This window comes from Harpia harpyja, chromosome 11 (genome assembly GCF_026419915.1).
Source record: "Harpia harpyja isolate bHarHar1 chromosome 11, bHarHar1 primary haplotype, whole genome shotgun sequence".
Lineage (NCBI taxonomy): Eukaryota > Metazoa > Chordata > Aves > Accipitriformes > Accipitridae > Harpia > Harpia harpyja.
In genome coordinates, this window is record NC_068950.1 from 38,471,562 (window position 1) to 38,494,151 (window position 22,590).

Here is a 22,590-nt window from a genome sequence, read left to right on the forward strand (position 1 = left end):
TCAGTATCTCCCAAAGAAATATTTTCAGCTCTGTTTTTCTTTTAAGTGCTTGAAAGGAAGAGAGTAATGAATTGCTCCTGCGCGGTCTTTTTTATTATTCTGTTATAACAACAACAGAGTTACACCAAGTCTTTATTTTTCACATACTTAAAAATATTTTTTTATCTCACTGCAACAATGGCAAAGGAAACCTCTGACCAGAAAGGACAGTTATTTAAAAGCAACAGAGAAGTTCTGCTTTGAGCAGTAGCCTTCGTTGTTTCTACTAATGGGTAATGGACTGAGATGACAAGGACTTACTGGGTAGGTAAGAGATATCTGAGAGCTCTGCACTCTAAGATCCAGGAAATAATCCAATAATCCTTGGGAATAAGTTTCCATGAGAGACAAGGATCTAGACTTCCACCAAAACCCAGGTCATTCAGCTATATCTTGTTGAGTCCCCTGGACTACTTCTGCCTATTAGGCTGAACATCCACTACTGGAGACAAGCAAGCACTCTCTACTCCTGAAAGCATCCACATATATCATGGGGTCCATGGATTTGAGATGGGGAAGACAAATCTGTTACAGTCCAGCAAGAACAAGTTGGAAACTCGAAGAAAGGCCTGGGAGATTTTGCTGGTCATTCACCTGCAGAGAGAATATGCCCTGGATCTAAAATTGTTTCAGGCGGGACAGTGAAATCATAATCACCTCTTTCATGATCTATGTGAGAACACTTAGAAGAAAATTAATTAGAGGCACATCCAATAGATCAAGAATGTATATAACAGGCAGGCTAAAGAGATGTAAGGTCTGGAATAGATTCATTAGCACTTTCTGTTGTTGTTTCTGGAACTAAAAGACCAGCCTTGAGTAACCACAATGTGGAAAGTTTTGAGGATATCCTCCAAGGTCTCGTTTGTCAGAAATGTTCAAAATCAACTGGGCACATGATCTTTGGGCACTAAAACAGATGCACCAGAAGGGAATGGGCCTTTCTGAAAGACCAAATGCTTTCTAAGAGAGAAGTCAACTCTCTGAACATGCTTGTTAACATGTGATCATCACCATGGCACTGGGGTACGTGAGGCTTCAGCATACACACTATCAACAGCAGCTGAAAAACATTCTATAAAGAGCTTGTCATCCTGCCTGGGAAAGTGAGCTGTCACTTACCCACCAATCATCAGAAAAGGGACACAAAGCCATGTATCCCGTCACATGGATGGCATGACCGCTGACAATAAATTTCATTAATTTTATGTTGTAGCTTTGTGTTTTTAAGTAACGCATGCACGAATAGCAGTCCTGACAGACTCAGAGTCAAAGATAGTTCTTGGGCAAGAAATGAGCGGCAATGTACAGACAGGAATCTGGCACAGAGCAACCTCCTTGAGCAGTGAAAAAGTATTCTCATCTTGTATTCATTTTAGATACTTGGAATAGTTTCTGTAAAATCCTCTTCCCTTGAAATAAGAAGCCATTATTAAAGCCCAATGGATTAGAAGACCCAGAAAAGGCTTGCCTGCAGATGTCTTGTGAAAATGAATTCCTGAAAAGCAGCAGGAAAAAAGGTTGCAGGGATGGCAGAAAGCCAACAAAAAGCTAAGAGCTGCTGGCAATGGTGTCACAGAGACAGGCATTTTAAACTGTAATTCCAGACCAGAAGAAATGTGTGTAATATGTCACCAAAGCTATGGAGAAAATGGACAGATCAGATTGGGAGGGGAAATAGGTCACTCCTTTCCAGATCTTCAAAACTGTTTTGAAAGTAGAGATTCAGATACCAGCTACTGAATATAGGTCCATCTATGGTGGCTTTGCCAATGATGATACCTTGAGGACTCTATCATGGTTTGCAAGAAGTCATGGGAGCAGGACGTTATTCAAAGGCATCTTCAGTTCGTTCTGCTGCATACCTTTGACCTTGCTGCAGACACTGATAGCATGGAATCACTCTATACTTGAAGAAATATCCTCAGTTACTCACTGAAATTCAAAAGGTCATTTGCATAAGTGACAAAAAACGATCCTGTTTCTAGACTTTGGCATACAGGTAATGTCAGAAAAATAGGAAGCTTCTGTTCATATCACCACCTCTTCAAGAGTGATATTCCAGATCTGATCCTTGGAAAGAGGTCACTAAAAGATTAGAATCCGGGAAGGAGATTTTGAGTATATGCTAATATCACATTATCTTAAAAATACTTAGAAATGCACATCAGACATTAGCCTTGGGAAAAATATAAATTTAATGTGTAAGAAAGCTCCAACAGAATCCAAATGAACAAGATGAACAATAGAAATTACAGCCTTACACTTTTGTTTTTCAGTATGCGTCTCTGAAGCACAAGATCTTAAGGCATGTTTACTGTGCAGGGATAGAGAAGGATAGAAAAGCACATTTCAGAATAAAAACTGTGTAGAAATACTTGCAAATTAAACGCCTCTTTTTACTTTCATCGGAGCTTTCCTTTTAAAAAAGAATCAATAAAGCTTCACAAGAATAAACTGTGTGCAGTTGTTCTTCATGCATCAACATCAGTGCCAATTAAATTCAGAACCCTAAATCTTTATTGTTTCCTATTAGCTGTTAACCAGAACGAATACTGTGATTTTCTGAGATCCCAGGCTGAGACTTGCTGTAGCAGCAGTTAGAAAAAAATATTCTTGTTTCGACTTGTCTGCTGGGTAAACTTGACATTGAAGCTACATGGTGGAAAATAAATACATAATACCAAGATGTTAATTTTACAGAAACACTTAACTTTTGTGACCACAATTAACACTCAGGGGAAAAAAAGCCATTGACAGGTCTGCCTGGCTCCTGCTTCTGCACTGCTTCTCAGGCTCCCTTTCCGAGTGGCGGCTCGGCTCCTGCAGAAGCCAGGCTGCCACTGACCCCAGGGGCTGCCTTCAAAGCAGCACATGGGGAGGAAGAGGGGAGCAGGATGACAGGGAGTTAAATACAGCTATAAAGTGACATTGACTCCCAGCTAAGATCCAAAACAGAAGTCTAAGGGCAAACGGCTGCTGAGAACAGCTCATCCTCTCCTCCTCCCTCTCCCACCCTCAAGCTCTGCGGGCACCTCTGCAAGGGCAGCAGGACACGACTCCCAGAGGACACCGACAGTTTTGCAGGAGCAACATCCTATCTGTGCAAGCAGACAGGAAGGCAGAATTGGCCCTCAATTTATGCTGCTACAAGGTCTTCATTTTTTTATAGAATAACCAGAAAAATATGCTATCTTAAGATGCATTTTGGGAATACAGCTAATTTTATTTTGCATAAACACTGCTCCGCATCTCTCACTCCACTCCCTAAGATCACAGAACAACTGCTGCAACACTGAACTCCTCCAAAACACCATGAGCTTCATGATACAGTAGAGTATTTTCACATTTATTCAGTAACAGTGACACCACTAAACTGAACAAAGAACTAAAAAAAAAAAAAAAAATTCCCAAGTCATCATTTTAACAGTGGTAGAAAATGGACAGCACGTTTACAGAAATTAAATAAAGACTTGTTTACACTTTCATGAGGGATACGAACACTAAACTTTCCAGTAATTTCTACTGTAACACTACATTTGAATTGCCAAGCAGTCAAAGAAGAGAGTACAACTGACTTTTTTTCCTTACTTCAACTGCATTACAGTAAGTTAGTCATGATTCACAAATGGGAGAACAAAAAATGCAAGGAATTGAGAAAGAGCTTTAAAAAAGTCTGAGAAGCATTTTTTCGTCTATGAAACCAACCAAAGGCAAAGTAGTTCTTTTGGCTGAACAAGAAAGTCCTCAGGGAAAAAAAAAAATCCAGGAGAGGACCCTAAATACCTTGAAGTTTACTTAATAGTATTATAAAGGTAATAATTTTTTGTTACATAAAATTGAGAAAGAGACTGTAAAAGATCCTCAAATCAAAGTCCTTATTTATGCACTTGAACATATACCACTTTAGAGGGAAAACTTTAAGTTCATTATACTAAGATGGTAGGAGCACTGACAGAAGGGCACGCTTACGAGGTTTATTGAATGTCCCTGTTTGGCACTATAGTACTTGGTATTGCTTTATTACTTCACAACCAGTACAGCTGGTTTTAGCATAGACTGTAGTTTCTACTTGCTTGGATAGTGAAGATGGGACTCTTGAGGGAAACCAAAGTTTTGCCCTCTACCAGATGCATGCGTATGACTAAGTGTTTTGTAAATACAAGGGGGTTACTATGATTTATTTGTTATTTATTAACTAATAAAGGTTGAAATTATTCTTTTTACCTCACCAAGGACAAGCCTTACTTTTCTTTAACTTCATCTAATTCATCCTCTGTTTCTGTTCAAGTAGAACAAGCTGCCCTTAAGATAAATGATATTCACACAACAGTTCATGCTGGTTTCACTAAATCGGATTAGAAGTACACCTTATTTTAAAACTATGTAGTGTTTTTGCACAGAGCACTTCTAAGTTGGAAAACTCTATTAAATTGGTGTCACATTCTCTAAGTTTTTCTCATTACTACAACTCAGAAACATTCATAAAGTTGACACACAAGTTTTAAATTGATCTAAGATTTTGAAGAACAAAATGGCAACCTCAAAAAATCCCAGCTAACTACTGACCAAACCCAACCTGTTTTAAGGATAAAAATGCCTACCAAACCTTAATAACTAAGTGATAAATCGCTTTGAATCAATACATTTGGAACACTAATTCAAGATGATTAAAGAAGCAGATAACATTAGGAATTAAAATGCAGAACACATAATATGTAAACATCAAACACAAAATATTATTAATTGTTATATACTTCTCATGTATTTGCACTACACACATATTTCAAATGCAAATATTAATTTGGAGAGAAATACCTACTGTATATGCACACACTGAAACAGTTTGCTCAGCTATACTGCATCAATGGTTATTTGACAAGTTATAGCATCACAAGCTGCTCATTTACATATTCAGCTATTCTGTCTGGTTTTTCCCTGTGAAGATGTTAATAAAATAACTGTTTTACAGATCCATACTAACAGCTCCTCCTCTGCGCCACAAGGATACTCATAGTTATGCAAATTCAGTGTCTAAAATATACCCAACAAAAAGACACCAAAAAATGTAAAAACACTTCTTTTCTAAATCCTAGGAAAAAGTGTAATTTTATTGAACTATGGAAGTTAACACCAGGAATAACAATTTAGTTGATAGAAAAATTTCCATCTGATATTCATATAATAATCAGTGAAAATTCAGTCTCTGAAAAGCTAATGTGCAAGCATTGTACTCAGTAATTCCCTCCACACAGGGACAGTTCTCAAGTATAACTCAACACACCTAGCACTCTGCCTTGCAGAAAATAAGTATAAAGACCATAATAATTTAAAAGTTTGATTTATGGTATGTTTTTCTGCATTGTAAGGAGAAAACAGTATATAGAAAAGTTAAGTCAGATAAACCATCTTGATTTTTTTTAAACAAGCAACAACGAAGAAATTCTTAAAAGTTTTTAATTAAAAACTGCAAAAGAGTCAATAAACCAGAAGATAAAGAACAGGAAGTGAGAGCGCAGTGAAAAAGAAAACATGTATGTGAGTAACAAAGAATAAGAGAAACAGAAGAAAACAAATTCTTTAAAAGAGGGAAAAAAAGAGAAAGACATGATTTACTACACAAACAAAATGACCTACAGAGGAGAAATATAGATGGGTGATTGTCAAATTTTCTAAGTTAAAACTGAATTATCTTAGATCCAACCTATAAATTGACATAAGGCAAAAGACACAAAATGAGAACTGAAATTGGATTTGCAGGTCCCTTCTGATACCAGTGACTTGAGAAGACAGATGCTTATTTCAGACTGTTGCTAAAATTATCCTCTACTTCAGTTTGCATTTACGTTTCAGAAGAAACATTTAATCTCCGAGTTTTATTGTTCCTCACTTCAAACTGATCTTAAGAAAAAAATGGAATGAAACACAATGCTAATGTACTCCTCTAAAGGAAAAATTATACCTTTTCGTGTATTCAAAGGGCTTGTCTTACAACTCATGTTGACTCCTTGCATGACTACTCTGCAGTGAGTTGAAGACACACAGGAGGTGCACTTTTCACTCAATCTTTCATTTACTTGTTCCCATTCAAGAAGAATTTGACCACCCTTGTTTACGGAATTATTAAATGACAGTGTTTCTGCTACAGGGGAGAAGGTTTCCCAGTGGTGTAACATTTGAAAATACTGGTTTGCACCAAAGGACTGATGCAGATCCAGTCCTTGCAGGACGGAATTGCAATGGTGTTTCACTTCAAAAAACACACTCCTAATCTTAAGTCTCCCACTTGTCCGACTTACTGTACTTAAGTTTGCATGATGGAGCAGTCTCAGAGCATGCAAACTGAATACCACTAGGATCAAACTAAAACAGAAGATGCACAATTTTTAAATTTCAACTGCTAAGAAACATTCAATCCACAAGACCAGACTAGAAATAGTCACTAGGAGAATGCCAGAAACATAAATCGCATGGATGTTAGATCCTCACCAGCAACTGGTTTTCTAGGCAGACCTCCTATTGCACTGTCCTGCGTGCTAATGCAGACATAGCTGTGAACTACAACTTAAGAGTTCTGTAGAAAGATTTAAGGAGGAGAGTAAAGACATCTCCATGGCAATTCAAGTTTCATCTCAGTCTGCTACTCTTAGTTCATCAAAAAAGAAACTTTCATCCCACCCAGACCTCACAGAATGCTCTAGAGAACTTCCATATTTTTCACTGGCCCCGTAAGACCCAACCTTGAAATATTAATGGGCACCTGCCTGACTTGACAGTTTACCTTTTGTATTGGGGAGAGAAGTTTCACTTTACTGTTTTGTACTACAAAAGTATCCTCTTCCACTGTTCGATTGCTGCTTTTTGTGAATGCCAGAGCTTCTCCATTTTGTTTGTCTTAGTCCTGGCCTAGGCTGCCTTGTGGTCACAGTTCTCAGCTGCAGTCTAGTCTTTTCTCTGCCAGCCCAATGTCAATGCACAGAACAAAAAAGAGCCAAGACCTTTTAAGCAGAGTGGGTGAAAAAGACTGTTAGTTATAAGTGAAATTGTCAACACACAAAACACTCCCCAGATTAATCTAAGCACTTCTTACACTCCCCACTTTTGAATAAGTCCTTCTTGTCTTAAAGGAGGAACTTTTTGTGGGTAAGTGCAAACAGGATTTTATGCAAGACACAGAGGGGAGATGTTGAACTGAAATTCAGCTTACAGTTACAGAGAAACTAACTAATAATGGGACAGAAACATAGCTCACAATGTTTCTTAAGTAAGAGTCACTGTTTTAGAGTTGCTGAGTTCAGTAAAAGGTAGTCTGGCATCAGAAATGAGTAAAATAAATTTGAGAACAATGTAAAGCCTTTGTCTTTTTGTTTCTCCTGGAAGAAATTGCAGAGATATTTGGAGTGCTGCATTTTGCCTTGATGCTGTAAATGAAATGACTGAAATTACGTCAGTTCTTTGGATTCATTATTCCTTTCTCCATTTCCCTTTGTTGGGGTTGGAGTAAGGTATGTTGTGCCATGTGATACCAGGCAGTCAGACTTACTGCCATTTTATAAGTACAGATTTGTAGGAAGAGGCTTTCTCTTCCTTATAGACAAATTGTAGAAAAATAGTAAAAAATCCTTGTTCTTTGTACTCCTCTTTCCTGTTTTTTCTTTTATTGCTTATCTGTTTCAAATGTTGTGAAGGTCTTGAGATATTCTTCTACACTTTCGAATGACAGTAACATCATAATTTCCAAGACAGCTACTAGGTATTAGATATACTAAGTAACAGCTACTAGAGAGAATCACCTACCTGGGGAAGGAGGAAGAGTGGTGAAAGTTAAGGACTTTGGTACACCAAATCTCTGTTTTTCACAACTGCCCTCCCCCATTCCAAAGCAATGTATACAAATGAATGATGTCTCCAAAATTTCTATTGTTACATTAAGTTCTCTTAATTCCACAAGTATCATCCCCAAAGAATCAAAATTAGCAGTATTCTATGCTGCATATGGCACAGTCTGTGATGAGTTTCTGTAGGTAACGCAGGGAAGGAAGATTTTCTACTAATCTCTTTTTCCTCCAAAACATGATGAATTAAAATAGATTAAGTCTTTACAGCACTGTTATGCACTTTCTATCAGCTGGGAAGATTGACTAAAAAAATACCCTCTTCTAATGAAACTTAAGACTTTTTCTTTTTAACCTGATTCAGTAAGAAGCAATTCATGAACATATTCCTGGTTATTCACAAAGTTCTAGTTCCCTAAATATGATAAGAATAAACAACATAATAAAGCAACAACAAAAAGCCTTTGTTCGTGGTTCAACTGCCTTTCCAGTCAGCACCTACCCCAAAGCTCCTTTCCTTATCTTTTCACAAGGCCACATTACCAGTCCTTGCTCTGGATGGTGTTTTCTTGATACTGCTGGTTGTCCTACTTTCTTACCTTTACTCCCAGTTTCTTTATTTTTTCTACCTTTTTACCAGTCAAAAAATACTTCACAGAATAGTAGCCGCAGGAATCTCAATGTGATTTTGGTTTGGGCAATCATATGTGTGTGGTTTTGGGGTAAGAAACCAGCTGTTTCAGGTAACTCATGGTCTAAGCAAAGTACATAAAGCCAGAAACCACTGAAGTCAACAGTTTCATCCAAATAATAATAGCAGCACTGGATATGTGTGTGTTAGGTCTTGTGGATTTTTTTGGTTGGTTGGTTGTTTTTCTACGGTGGACACCAAAATGATGTCTACTTAAATCCACTAAACTGAGCTCAAGAGGAACAGAAAAATGATCAAGGCCATTTGCAAAATAAAAGAAACATCAGAGGGCACTGAACAGAAAGCTCCTCTCCTTTTTCTTATGTTGCTCACTATTGGAAAAGTAAAATATCCAATACAGAAGCAAGTTCTGCAGAACTGGGAAGTAACCTTTGGTCAAAAGGTGGATGATCCACTCCCCAAGATGACCAAAACTGAGCAGATTTTGTACAGGAAGACACCTGCTTATACTGTGCTCATGTCCTAATTTGAACATTGGCCTCAGAAGGTCCTTAGAGTGTTCAAGATCAACTGTTTGCTGACATGATATGCAGGTGACCACAAACTTCACCCAGGTTGACAGGACCTTGTGGCAGTTGCCCCTCTTCTGGAGGATTTAGTTTTCTTTTCTATTCTTTTTAAACCTAGTTTGCTCCTATGGTTTTGTCTAGCTATGCTTTATATAGTTTGCCTCCACCATACCCAGAGGAGGTTTAACTTGGGAAATATCTCTGCCCTGTTTTCATTTACTTCTATGTCCCTACAACAACAGATGCAGTCTCAAACAACTTCTTGTGCTGAGCCTACTGTGATGCTTCTCTAATTGGAAACTGGGTGGTTTGATTTGTATATACATTAAATATGGAGTTTTAGACTACAAGCTTGTATCATTTCTGCTGTCCACCATCATCCCCACATATCTTCCAGCATTATTGCTTTCAAAACAAGGTAAGAATAAGTTCACTTTGGTCTGCTAATCTAGGCAGGGAAAAATAAAGTAGATTCAAGGCTTGGTATAAACCCAAAAATTGTGATCAAACTATATAGTTAGTAAATTGTTTGTCTAAATCTTTCATGTATGATGAAAGATTATTATCATAATTCATTAGCAAATTACAGACTTTGTAACGCAGGCAGTCACAAATTTGGCTTTGTATCAATCATTTTAGACCAGCTGGGTAGAAATTAACACAACTCTGGGATACATAAAATGAAGTGCTCTTTCATTTTTAATTCACTGGAAACTTTGAAGGAAAGAAATGGAAGCTCTTTCAAAAATGTCAGTTTTCCCTGATTTTTGTAAATCATTCCATTCCACTGTACAGATATAGAGATACAAACACACATACATGGAGTGTATGAAATTGAATACCACAGTAACTGCTCAATCAAAATAAATATAATATAAAGTATATGTAAAAGAAAAGCAGTGCAGTTTAAAAAAATCCCTTTCTTTCATTGTTTCTGAGGCAGTCATATACATTAGTGATCACCACAATTATTAAACATACACAAAAGCTAATAACCTAGCTACTCACAAGATACAATATTGTCAAAATTCCTGCTCTGAGCTTTTTCAGCCTACCAAGATGACCTTGTACAAAAATGCTTGTTTTGATTATGTCTACTTTGCCTAAGCTACAAGGCAGTGTATAGTGACAGCTGCATTTGGGAGCAACTTAAAACAAATTTTATCTTAGTGGCACCTAATCCAGAGACTGGTACAAGCAGCATGGAAAAGTCAGTGTCAAAATTAAACAATGAAGGCTTTTCTAGGAACAGATGCTTTTTGCCTGCAGCTGTAAAAACCTTAAAACAATCCTATACTCCACTGTCTGGTCACGCAACTATCACAAAGCAAGGCATAAATTTTGCCACTTATTGCAAATGTTTGCCAAGAGCTTCTATAACCCTTTTTAAAAACAGTAACAGGGATTTCTTGAGGGTGATTACGAAGCCATTTTATCCTTTAAATGAGTGCAAGGCTCTTCAATTTATGCCCAGGATTCTCGGTATAAAAACAAAAGAATAACTTTTCAAGTTCATGTTTTACACACATACAGGAACATAACTGAAAAATCATAAGAAACAGGTTTTCTAAAGAGACAGCACACTGTTTCACTAAGATGTTATGGACCGGACAGAGACAAACATTATTAATTCACATTTGAAACAGCAACTGAGTATTTTCTTTGCATAGCAATTACAAAGTGATGTAGTACAGCACTATCATTACACTGCTACTAAGATACTGTTGACCATTTTGGTGTCGCATCTCCACAACTACTGTGTTAAATATCCTCATCACCTCAACTACCCCAAAAAATTCCTCCTGCTATTAAATGAATGCACTAATAAAGTTTAAACTGAAATATAAACTCTTAGTGAACAAACTTCTGTAACTCAATGAATAAAAGTAAATCATCAGTTCCCAATTAAATGAGCAATTTACAATGTCAAGAATCTAGTTGCGCTCCATATGAACTGATGGGGTTTTTAGATTAGCTTCTGTTGTGTATTTAAAAGTGATAGCACCAACATGATTTACATAAGTACAATATTTTCAAATATTTTCTCACCAAGCAAGCACTCTAAAATTGTGAAGTGTTTCCTTTCTTACTCAAAAAAAACCCTAAAAAAAAAAAACTTTTCCAGAACAACAGTTCATTAGCACCTCACTATTTATAAGTATAATTGGGTTGTTTGATGAGAAAACATGAGAGAACACTGTGCCTACTATAATTTGCACAAATACAAATTTCATTGTTTGAAAACAAATCAGCAATTCAACGATTTTTTTTAATATAAGTGTATATCATGCAATAATAGAAGTGATCATATTATAGTTAACACAGGATAGGAAGGTTAAACCATGCTCTAGTACACTTTAATTTACAAGCTGTAAATTAATTTTTTTTTAATTGCAAAAAATGCTAACTTTAATTTTTCATTTATGATTCAACTAAATATAATTTATACAGATAGCAGTGCTATGCTATTTAACTAGAGTACTGCTTTCCCACTTTAAGTAGCACAGCAACTATGGACATAGCTGTTTAATATGTTCATAAAGCTGCTTAGGTTTTCTTGTCATTTCATGCTAACACCTTTTTAATAGCAAGCATTATGATAGAAGCCTTGCATAAAAATTCTCTACCCTGAAAGTAAAACATAGGAAATATTCAAAATCAGAATAGCAAGCGAAAGTTTTAATTGCAGTTTTTAAAAAATTCAGGGTTTTAAATTAGGTCTTGATCCCCAAAATCCTTAGCATCCTTAAATTACATGAGCAAAGCCATTCAATTCAACATGATTACTTCTAAAACAAGGACAACTCACATGACTGAGCATTTACAGAGCTGAACCTATAACCAAAATTATAACAATGACTCCTCATTACTTTCAAATTCAAATAAATTGATCCTTATCCTTTGAGAGTTTCTCTCAAATCCAACTACACTTACGGATGGAGTGTAATAGAGACAGAGAACGAGAGAAAGAAAGAAGGGAGATATAAACATACACACAAAACTACAAGCACTGACAAATCGAAAGCTAACAGATGTGTGACTTCTAATTAGTTATAATAATCTGTGCTTTGACGCTATTGGAACATGCCTCGCCTTCCCTTGGAAATCAAACAGCTTCCTTTGGAGTTTTAAACTCTCTGGGTGCTTCTAAATTTATTCAATAAAAAAGCCTTGCTTTCAGCAAATTTTAGATATCTACAGTGATAACTTTATGAAAGGAAAATATTAAATTATAATTATCCTAAACAGACACAGTCTTGTGAAACTAACCCTACATTCATATGAAAATACAAAGCATTGACTATAATGAATTTGATTCATCCTTGGACACAAAGCTTTACCACAGTAAACTCAGTCAACTGTTGCTCTTGCTTTTATATTCATAGTACTTAAATAGCGCACTTTAAAACAAAAAAAACTCCAATTGGCTTTTCATACATCCACCCTCCCCAAAAATAACGCACTTGAAAACCCCAAATGATATGAAAAGGCTTCAAGGCCTCTTTTCTCCTTTTCACAGCACTTTTTTTTTATTTCTGTTTGCAGTAATCTGCCTTTCACTTTCTCATTGCTACAGAACAAACGAGGAGGCTCAGCACTTTGAAAAGGGGGCTCAATGTGTAATGGGTCCACTAGAATTAATTTAGTTGCACCAAATCCATTGAGCAGTGAGGTTTTTTTCTCTTCTCAAATCATTTTGAGTCGGACGCAGCCCCCAGCCTTTGTAATTCTAGTAAAGCACTTAAAGTGCACAGTAGGTGTTCATCAGGACCATCTGGTCAAAAGCAAAACAAGCTGCTGATTTTGCCTTTGAATAGAATGAAGCAAGTGTGAATTAGTCTCTTCAATTAGCACTATTACAACCTGTCAAGTGCATATTGTAAAACAGGATTATTACAGTATTGGTCACCAGTGCAATTATTTACTCTCTGCCTTTTCTTGCATATAAAAATGTCCATGTTTACTAGTTTTTGATAACTGAAGATCGTTTCTTTAATGATATGCACATCCAAACTCACCAAAACCAAATTACAGGTTATGAAACATATTCTGTCAGGAATATATTAAGCTTCATAATTAATAGAGAAGTAGAAGAGTGCCCTTCCTTTATCTCTTATTGCTATTTCTGTTGCATAAAAAAAATAATAGTTATATACCTTTATCAATACGATCTCTTCGAAACAGATCTCTGCAGTCAGATATTAATATATTTTAGGTGCCTAATAAAGCTATCACTTTTGAACAGGTACATAAAAGGTATTTTCTCTTTTTTTCCCAAGGAACTTCCTTTTCATATAATTCCTAACACATGACCATTTACAAAAAGTTTATCAAGGATTTCTTTCGGCAAATACATTTTAGTTTAGCAATGTGCTGGTTTTCTTTAAAAGAAAGGCAAAAAAAAAACCAAATCAAGAAGTTGATTTAGCTTTATGAAAATAGATTTTTCTCTCCTTGTTTAAAAAGTCAAAACCTAGCTTGCTAGCTGGCACTCATTTACCACTGTAGAACACTAAGGCTATCACAGTGATAGATGTTTAAATTATGTATACTGTTGTTATGACTCACTATAAATTGAATAGAATTTTTACATGACAGATTTCTTTAAAAAGCAAACAAAATGTTCAAATTTCACAAAAATAATATACGTCTCTTGAGTACAATCCGCATAGCAACAACGTATTTTACTAGCTTCTCTGATACTGAGAATAATTGAACAATAGCATAGAATGTTTGTACACCTCCTATTAAATACCAAGAAGTGTTAGTTACTGATTTTTATTAGCATAAGAATAGTTTTCAACAATTTTAAAGCAAGTAAAAAAACCTCAAAATACAACACAACTGTTTCTGAAACTGTTAATGTATGCACCATATTTGGATATGTCCATATTCTGATCTCTGGCAAATATATTTTATCGTAATTACTTACCCACAACATTAAAAAGAAGAACATTATTTATATATACATTTCGTGTCCCCATACCAATGTCTGACCTTTACTGTGGATGATCTCACTCAACAACAATTGGCTTGAAAATATTTTGTACAGATACCAAAAATCAGATCTGAAAACTGTACAAGACCTTCAGCTGGATTATTCTTCTGCATGCTGAAAGTAATCCATCTGCTTACCTATATTTATATATTATGTTTATTTAGGCCTTTTAAATAAGGTTTCTGCCTGCATGTGTATAAATGGTGCTTTTGTATCTTGTTTCACATTCATCCACTTATCAAAAAAGTTTTTAAAAATTCAGCACAAAGGACTTCAAACTGTCATTAAGGTCTGTCAACACAGAATTTACAGTTTATCTCAGCTCAAGCAGTTGTATGCACAAATAGTTCCACCTCCTTCCTGGAGTGCTATTGGATACATTGCTTTTCATATTCCACCTTAGCCTGTGAGTCTATAGGGAACAAAGAACAAATATATTACCTATCGCAGGTGACAGGGATGCTAAGCAGCTAGCCTCTGATTAGGTTATTGGCTAAAGGAACAGAAAAGCAGATGCAGCTATGCAGAGGCAGCCAGTATTTAAAGACCCATCTTCTTTGCATTGTTTGCACAGATTTTATGTTTTACTAGGAATTATAGTGCCCGGTACATGCTTTACCTAGTATTCTCAACTGGAATCTCCAGCAGTTACAAAATAAAATCACCAATCTACAAGAGGCCTGAGGTTTCTGCATATTTAACTCATCCACTCTTTCGCAGCCACACCTCGTGTACACTGGATACTTCTGTAATCCTGCACCCAGGAATCACAAAAAGGCTTCAAAGTCTATACCGAAAGTAAAACAGACAAATGTAAACTCCTTGCCTTTAACAGAATTATCCAGTTTGTTAAAAATGTTTGATTTTTTTTTCCTATGTCACTGACTAAAACAACAAAAAGTGTTGCACGCTATTGTGACAAGAACTCAAACTCAAAAAGTTTTTCACAAATTAGTTTGCTCCAGGATGAGAACACAAACTTGCTTTCCATGAAACATTTAAATATTCCCCCTCTGAAAAGGGCTGTCCTTCATTTCCATCAAATAACATAACTGCAACTTGCAAAAATGAAAAGTAGTAGAAACATTCATTTCTAAATGAGAACAAGTTTGTAGGAAGAGACAGGACACAAATTATGTTGAATGCAGCAATGCTTTGTAATAACTTAGCACATAGCTTCTCAAATCAAAAATTCTATCACTCCAACTACAGATAGCCTCTACAAATTATCTTAGTAGAATAAAAAGCAAGTATTCTAACAGAAAACTCCTTTTAGTCTTGTAAGTATTAGGAGTTCAATTTGTTAGAATCGTCCTTATTTAACCATATAATACATTGAAAATGTATTAATTTACAGTCTCCAAACTGGCACAAAGCCTAATAATTTCCACTTTAAAATGCGGATCATGGAAAAAAGTAACCATGATATTTCCCAGAACAGTATCTGCCCAGAATTAATTTAATACTGCAATCTTACAAGAACAAACAGATGTCAGAAACCTGTGACACAGATTAATTTGCAATTTAGACCAACACGTTATCATTAACTTTCTAAGTTAACAACTCCCCTGCCCAACTCACCAAAAAAAAAAAAAAAAAATCCAATATCCAGAATTCTGGACAAGTTTAGTTTAATTTTTTTATTTCATTTCTGAAGATTCCCTAGAGGCTTATAATCCTACATCAATATAACTGAATGTAACATATTTTTTAAACTCAGAAATTAAATCTTAATATGTAAACAGTTGAAAATGTAGATAAAGCATGTTAAAAAAAAAAAAAAAAAAGGCATTTTCAAGTACCATCCAAAATCCAACTAATGAATTAATATGCAAGATATTGTGGAAGCAGACATGAGCACTATGGCTTCAGGCTTCTCTCAGAGAATTTTCTGTCAGATTGTTTCCCCATTAAACAGCAAGATTTCTTTGAAGAAACAATTAATCCAAGTATCATTTACTATTAAACATGCATTCTAAACAATAAAAAAAGACATCAGAGAACTGAAGCAATAGTAGTTTAGGAAAGCACAGCTGAGACCTCACTGGATTTTGTATTTAATCCATTGCAAAATATTCCTGACAGTTTTGAAAGGGTGGTAAGGCTGGGTTTTTGGTGTGGTGGGTTGGGGCTTTTTTTTTTTTTTTTTTTTTGAGACACTTGGAAAAAATATCTATTCCTTAAAATTTGCAGTACTAATAATAACAACAAACTAAACACCAAGCCCTGGAGAGACAGTTGCACCCAACTGTGGCAAGCAGTAGAACATTTATAGAATTTTAAATATTTCTTTTAATAATTGATGTAGTCATTTTGAATCTTTCTGCATAGGATATAATGTGTGAGTAGATTGCATTAACACTGCTTAAACATTTCAACTTGTCAGTATGGCCAAGTCGATTTCTGAAATATTTGCAGTATTTTCCCATCGAAACAGTAATAAAGGTAGAATAAATATATGCCACTGCTTTATAATCACTGAACATTAATGAATATTTTATGTCTTTTTAAATCTCCCTGTTTAATTTAAAAGGGTGAAATTAAGTCTCCTCCCTGCAATATGCCAATTATCTGTAAATCAAACAATAACTTGGCCATTATACTCCTTTTTGTTAATATACCAGAAGCTAATTTGAAAACACTGAACGGCATTTTTAGGTAATAATTGAATAGTCCTTCCTGCCCTCTTGTGGTTGGCAACTGCAACTCACACAGAGCTTTTCCATGATTACAAAAATATACCAGAAGTAAGGTAAACTATTAATTTGTTAAAGTGTGAACAAGAGACTGAAGGAAGAAAAAAAAAAAAAAAAATCTAACAGTCTCTGGCGAGGAGTGAGACAAGGCAGAGAAGAGAAGGAAAGGTATCACCAATTCTTCCAAATCATACAGACTAACTAGATTCATCAATCATTTGTTACAATGCTGACTCTATGCTAAAAGAAAAAAAAATTTTTTTGAATTAAAAAGCCATTAGGGAGTTAACATACGAAACAGTGCTTGTTTTCTATAATTAGACAAATGTTCACCAACCCTTTTACCTCAGCCAAATCCCCAGTGATTTCCACGAGACTCTGCACAGACAGACATATTCACCTGCTCAGCATCAGCTACACAAGAAGGTCCGGAGTTCTCTTTTCATTTTAGTCTCTGAAATGTCTTCATAATTTTATACACTCTATTGGATGTAATACTTAGGTACAAGACAGAAAAGCAAAGAAAGGTTTGATGCTCACACTTGTTATGGGTTGGTAGGATTTTTTTGGATTTTGATTGTTTAATGGGGAAAATCATAACTGACTTGTAAATTACGTTGAATTCCTATGTTAACATGTTGACTGTAACCTGCCATTACCAACAAACAAGAAAACTTCAGTGCATGTAAAAGCAGGCTAGATTCCCATGCACTGTCACACCTTTCTGGTTCCTTTAAGCTGGGTAAGACCCACCAGCAAAGCACTAATTAATAAGCACAGATAAAAAACAAATGGCCAATATGTACGTATGTGTTTTCTTTTAGAATCTCACCATTTTAAAATTAAAAACAGATATTCTGATCATTTATTTCCATAAATATTATTTTTAATTGTAAAGGGTCAGAGCTTGGCCCCTCAAAAAATAAACTGATGCAAGTATGTTTGTTTGTTTATATTATTTTAAAAAAACCAAAACAACCAGAACTTGCTATGATAGGTTTAAAAAGGCAAAGTAGAAAACAGGCTTTCATGCAGGGGAAAGATCAGAATTTAGATCTTAAGAATAATAGGATTCACAATGAAAACAGTTAATGATCATTTTTCATTGTTGTATGAGATACTGCTCCTATAGCTTATATTACGGAACTTAAAATAATTTTGTCTACAATGTCAGCATGTGACATGAAAAACTGCAATAAAATCTGTTCAACCCGAAAAGACTGAGAGAAGTGTCAGACCAATAGCAAACATACATTTAATTTGAAAAGCAAACATTAAATCTTACTATTTTGTAATGTGAATTCTGAAGACTCACATTTCTAGATTGTTTGTCATGGTTCCAGAAGTTAGTGGGTTATATGGAAAATAACATCCAAAACATCTGGCATTAGACACACCATGGAGCACTAGACAGCAACCTTTGGCTTTAGAAGGGAGTTTTAAAAATCCGCAAGGACTGCTTGTTCTAAATTCAGAGAGTCCAGAGTCATATTAGAGATATTTGTTCCCATAGGACTTAATTCTGACAAAGTTCTCTACAATATCACCCCTTGCTGGCCATTCTACAGAATGGCAGTGACGTCCATTATACACAAACCCATTTGGCTACCAAGCCAGTAAGAATTACAGCACTGTGACAGCAACCAGTAATGGTAGATGTGCCTACAAAATGGAGATGGAGCTGGTTAAAAGAAGGGAAGACAGAGGGAGCTTCAAGGGGCTTAAAACGTAATTTGAATAACTGCCTTTCCTCATTACTCTAGAATAACTCACTGAACACTGTTCATATATTTTGCTACTACGATACAAAAAGCAATATCTTTTCTGTATAATTTAATAGAAAACCTTTTTTAGGCCAAGTTCTTTAATCAAATTACAGCAATCTTGATGATCCAGTTGATTAAACAACAACAAAAAAAAGATTAATAAAATAAAGGAATACCCATCAAGACCATGTAAACCCTCTTTAACAGAGCTAGCATTAGCTATAATGAGCTACATTTATTCTTCAGCTGTGAAACAGCACTCACCTCCTGAATGGTACTGCTTCCTGAGAAGTTGAGGTTGTACTCCCGCTGGACTTCTCGATGGGTGACGATCAGCATGAAGTTTTGATTTAATGACTCCTGCAGGGCCCTGAAATGGTTGAAAGAAAAACAAGAAAATCAGGGATAAGCATGTTATAGCTTGTTTTACAGTTAGATGCAAAAACCCCAGGGTACCCTAAACTCTACATGGACAAGTCCAGGCACAACATTATCATCTCTCTTTTCACTCTTAAATGCAAGGAAGCATGCTGAGAATGACCAAAGGCCATTCCTGAACTCCTTCCTTAATAAGGTGACTGCAGCCTTTAAAGCTCTTCTAATGTTAAGTATTCTCAAAATCGAGAGAGTCACATTATCTCCACAAACACTGGGTATATTTAGCACTCATAATGCCATTAATACCAGGCTTATAAGCATACTGATGACCAGACAAAATATCAAGCTACAATGCGCATTAAAAACTGATGGTAAGTAGAACAAGGCAAAGCATGCTTTTGCTTCTGTAGAGTAACCTGAAGCATAAACCAAACAGAAATTCTTCTGCTTAGTTTCATTCAAAGCACATAAACCCAGCTAATTAGAACTGGAAAACTAACCACAGCAAAATTTCTCATGTGGGTATTGAGCATTCAGAAAAGTTAGTTCTGCTCAAATTGTTTTAAATGTACATAAAAACACCTTTAACCATATGAATTAAAAAAAAACCAAAACCTTAAGATACAGATTAAACAGGCCAACTATACGTTCATGTTGTCACAAACTTGGGGGGGGGTTGTGATTTTCCTGGTAAAAAAACCATCTGGATGTTAAACAGGCATCCTGTTTGCTTAATTAGGTACAAAATTATGCAGCTATCTACTTTTTAAAATAGAAGGCAGGACTTCTGTTATAGACACGGCAATTACAGCTCTGTACAAGTCTTATACAGGCTACAAAACTGCAGCAACGTTGTAACATAGGTTGGGTTTCTAAACAATATTTATGCAGACTTGACATGCAGTTCAGTGGCATATGGAATTAAATTGGGCTTATTTGATTCTTTTTTTTCTTATCACATACTCTTAAAAGAATGACAGGCTGGGTTTTTTTTCCTTCACATCTTCACTGTTCCATGACACTTCAACATGCCATTCCTCTTAGCAATAAAGGACAAATTCTGTATGCAGATAAGCACAGCTGTATCTTAAGATACAAGAAGACAAGAAAAACTGCTAGATTATTTGAGGCCTGATTTGTTAGTTTGAACTTCTACTGGAATTACTGGTCTGCCATTTTGCTGCTCAGATGGTAAGGAACCCATGCAATACTCACTGGATGCTTTAGCAAGAGATGCACAATTTGCTTTAACATCTCAAGAAAAATTACCTTACAAAAATATCTTCACTCAGCAACTTAATTTGGATTCTGTGACATCTTAAACATAATAATTACATACTACAAAACAAAACCACAAAGTGCTATTTCTCGTCTTTCATGGTTTTGTAATATGGAAGATAAATTTAACTCATTGTCAGTGCTACCTATGATCAAGTATATGAGAGACACTACAAATGTAACTGAAGTCAGTCATCTATGCTGAACATGAAGTTAGCTGCACCTGTCACAAAATCTTTTAAGAAAAGGCCAAAAAAATTTTAAAATACTTAATAGTCCTTCAAAAGAGAAGAAAAGTCCTGAAAAGTTGTATGCCTATTTTCAAAGGTAATTCTAATTTGACTGTTAACAGTAAGTTTAGCACTGCCATAACCATATTTTCTTTTGGCAAATGTTCAGTAGCAACTAAAATATCCTGCTGTGCTTTTTCAGATTCTGATTTTTTATTTGTTTTCAGCAAATACTGGAGGCAAATGACATATTTAATTGCTCTGAAAACATTAATTACAGCATATGTGAATAGCTCTGGATTCCATACAGAATCACATGGGGCTCTGTTATAGCTATCTGAAAATCTGTAGATGCTAACTGATAACATGACTCATGTTTTCATTCTATAATTGATGTAAATATAGAATGAAAACAGGCTTGTTCGATCAAACCCTCAGTCTCTCAAGGTATGCATGATACACACACTTCAGTACTACGCAAAATACAGCATGCTAATAAAAAGCATCTGTTTGTAGGAAAGGTTTTTCCCCTTCTCTATTTCATCTGGATGTGATAGCAGAGAGTATTTAGAAAAGGAAAAAATACTCTTCAAACACAGTTAACTTAAATGAAGTGCCTTAAAATTAAAAGCCTCAATTTTTGAAGTAAGTAACAATTTTGACACCTCTACTTTTTGGATTTCTAAACAACACAAGCTGAATGTTCTTAACAAGCAAATTCTCAGTACATATTCATAGCCAAAGACAGTCAAAGAAGAGACTGAAAATAAAGCTGGCTAAAAAAAAAAAAACAAAAACCCAAAACACCACACTTTAAAAATTTGAGGAAAAAAATTGGGTTTGAAAGTGTTAGCAATTAAAGTGCATGGTTAATTATTCACCTTTTCTTCAGAAAAATAATATCATGAGGAATATTACTTCTGCTTACACAGAAATGCAGTCGTCAGCTGACCCAATCCTTTTGAGTTCCTATATCAAAATTTCATATGGTCAGACAGCCATAAGACCTGGACCACACACATTAGAAAGTCAATGGGAGGAGGAATCGATGGCACATCTGATGGGCAGTTTGTGCCAATCACTTCTACGCATACCAACACTCCTCTGCAGGACGGGGTTGGTCTGAACATGTAGCTGGACAACCAGAGATGTCAGTCCCCTCCGGTATTAATTCCCCCCAGCAACTAGGGATGTAGATTACCCCAAATTATCTGTGCCAATAGAACTCTGCTTCCAAAACATACCTTGCCCTAAAATTGTATTTTCAGCCATTAAGGCTATGACCAAATGTACAAAATAAGTGTATTTAAAGGAGACTTCTCATTGACAGTAAGCTGAAGCTTACTTTTATTTCTTTTTAGGTGCACATAACTGTATTGAGAAGACTGAACACAATGCACATTTCTAAAATTTTGGCTTCAGTGTTTGCAGCAGTTTCATTTTCCTGCAAATGTTATCAGTTGACTACAATCTTCCAAATGAAACATCTGCATTAAAAGAAAAAAAAATAAAAATAAAAATCAGGGCCAAACCCCAGGTCCCATTAAACCATTAAAGTCAAGACAGATTTTCTTTTTTTTTTTTTCCCCCCCATCAGTGCTAACAGAATTTAATTAATATGAAAATTAATTAGTGGGAAAAGAAAATCAAATTCGAGAAACAGGATTAAAGTAGGCCACTCTTATCAGCACCATTTCTCCCCTACTGCAAACCCTAGTTTTCAAAAGCATTTGCTGATAGGTTATATACCGCCTTTTTTTTTTCCTCAGCTGAATTATTATACATTTACTATTCAGCACAGGAGGCAAGGGAACTTGATGGTAATTTTGGGCACCAATCTTCCAGTAGAGGAACTCTGCCTACACCCAAAAAACAATTCCAAGAACAGACAAAAGAAAATAGACCTGAGCGCAGTCATTGCTCTGAACAGTTCTAGAAAGAGGGACTTGGACCAGTTTTAGATTTCATATGGATTGCCTATATAGCATCGGTTATCGGCATTATCGCAATGCACAGAAACCTCAGTGATGGACCAGGATTCAGCTGGTGTTGAAACTACAGTATGCAAACAAAAATGCTCCTCTTTCAAACTTAAATTTCAAGCAATGGAAGTTGCAAGATTTTTTTTTTTTTTCCCACTAAACTCAA

General features: G+C 35.6%; 1 protein-coding gene across 1 annotated transcript in view; it reads right to left on the minus strand.

Annotated features, from left to right (window-relative positions):
• The window catches only part of FAF1 (Fas associated factor 1), a 173,472-nt gene that overhangs the window by 102,905 nt on the left and 47,977 nt on the right, over positions 1-22,590 (minus strand). Inside the window, exon 7 of the mRNA XM_052800638.1 lies at positions 18,821-18,926. Within this exon, the coding sequence (XP_052656598.1) occupies positions 18,821-18,926 (106 nt within the window). The remainder of the gene's footprint in view (positions 1-18,820; positions 18,927-22,590) is intronic.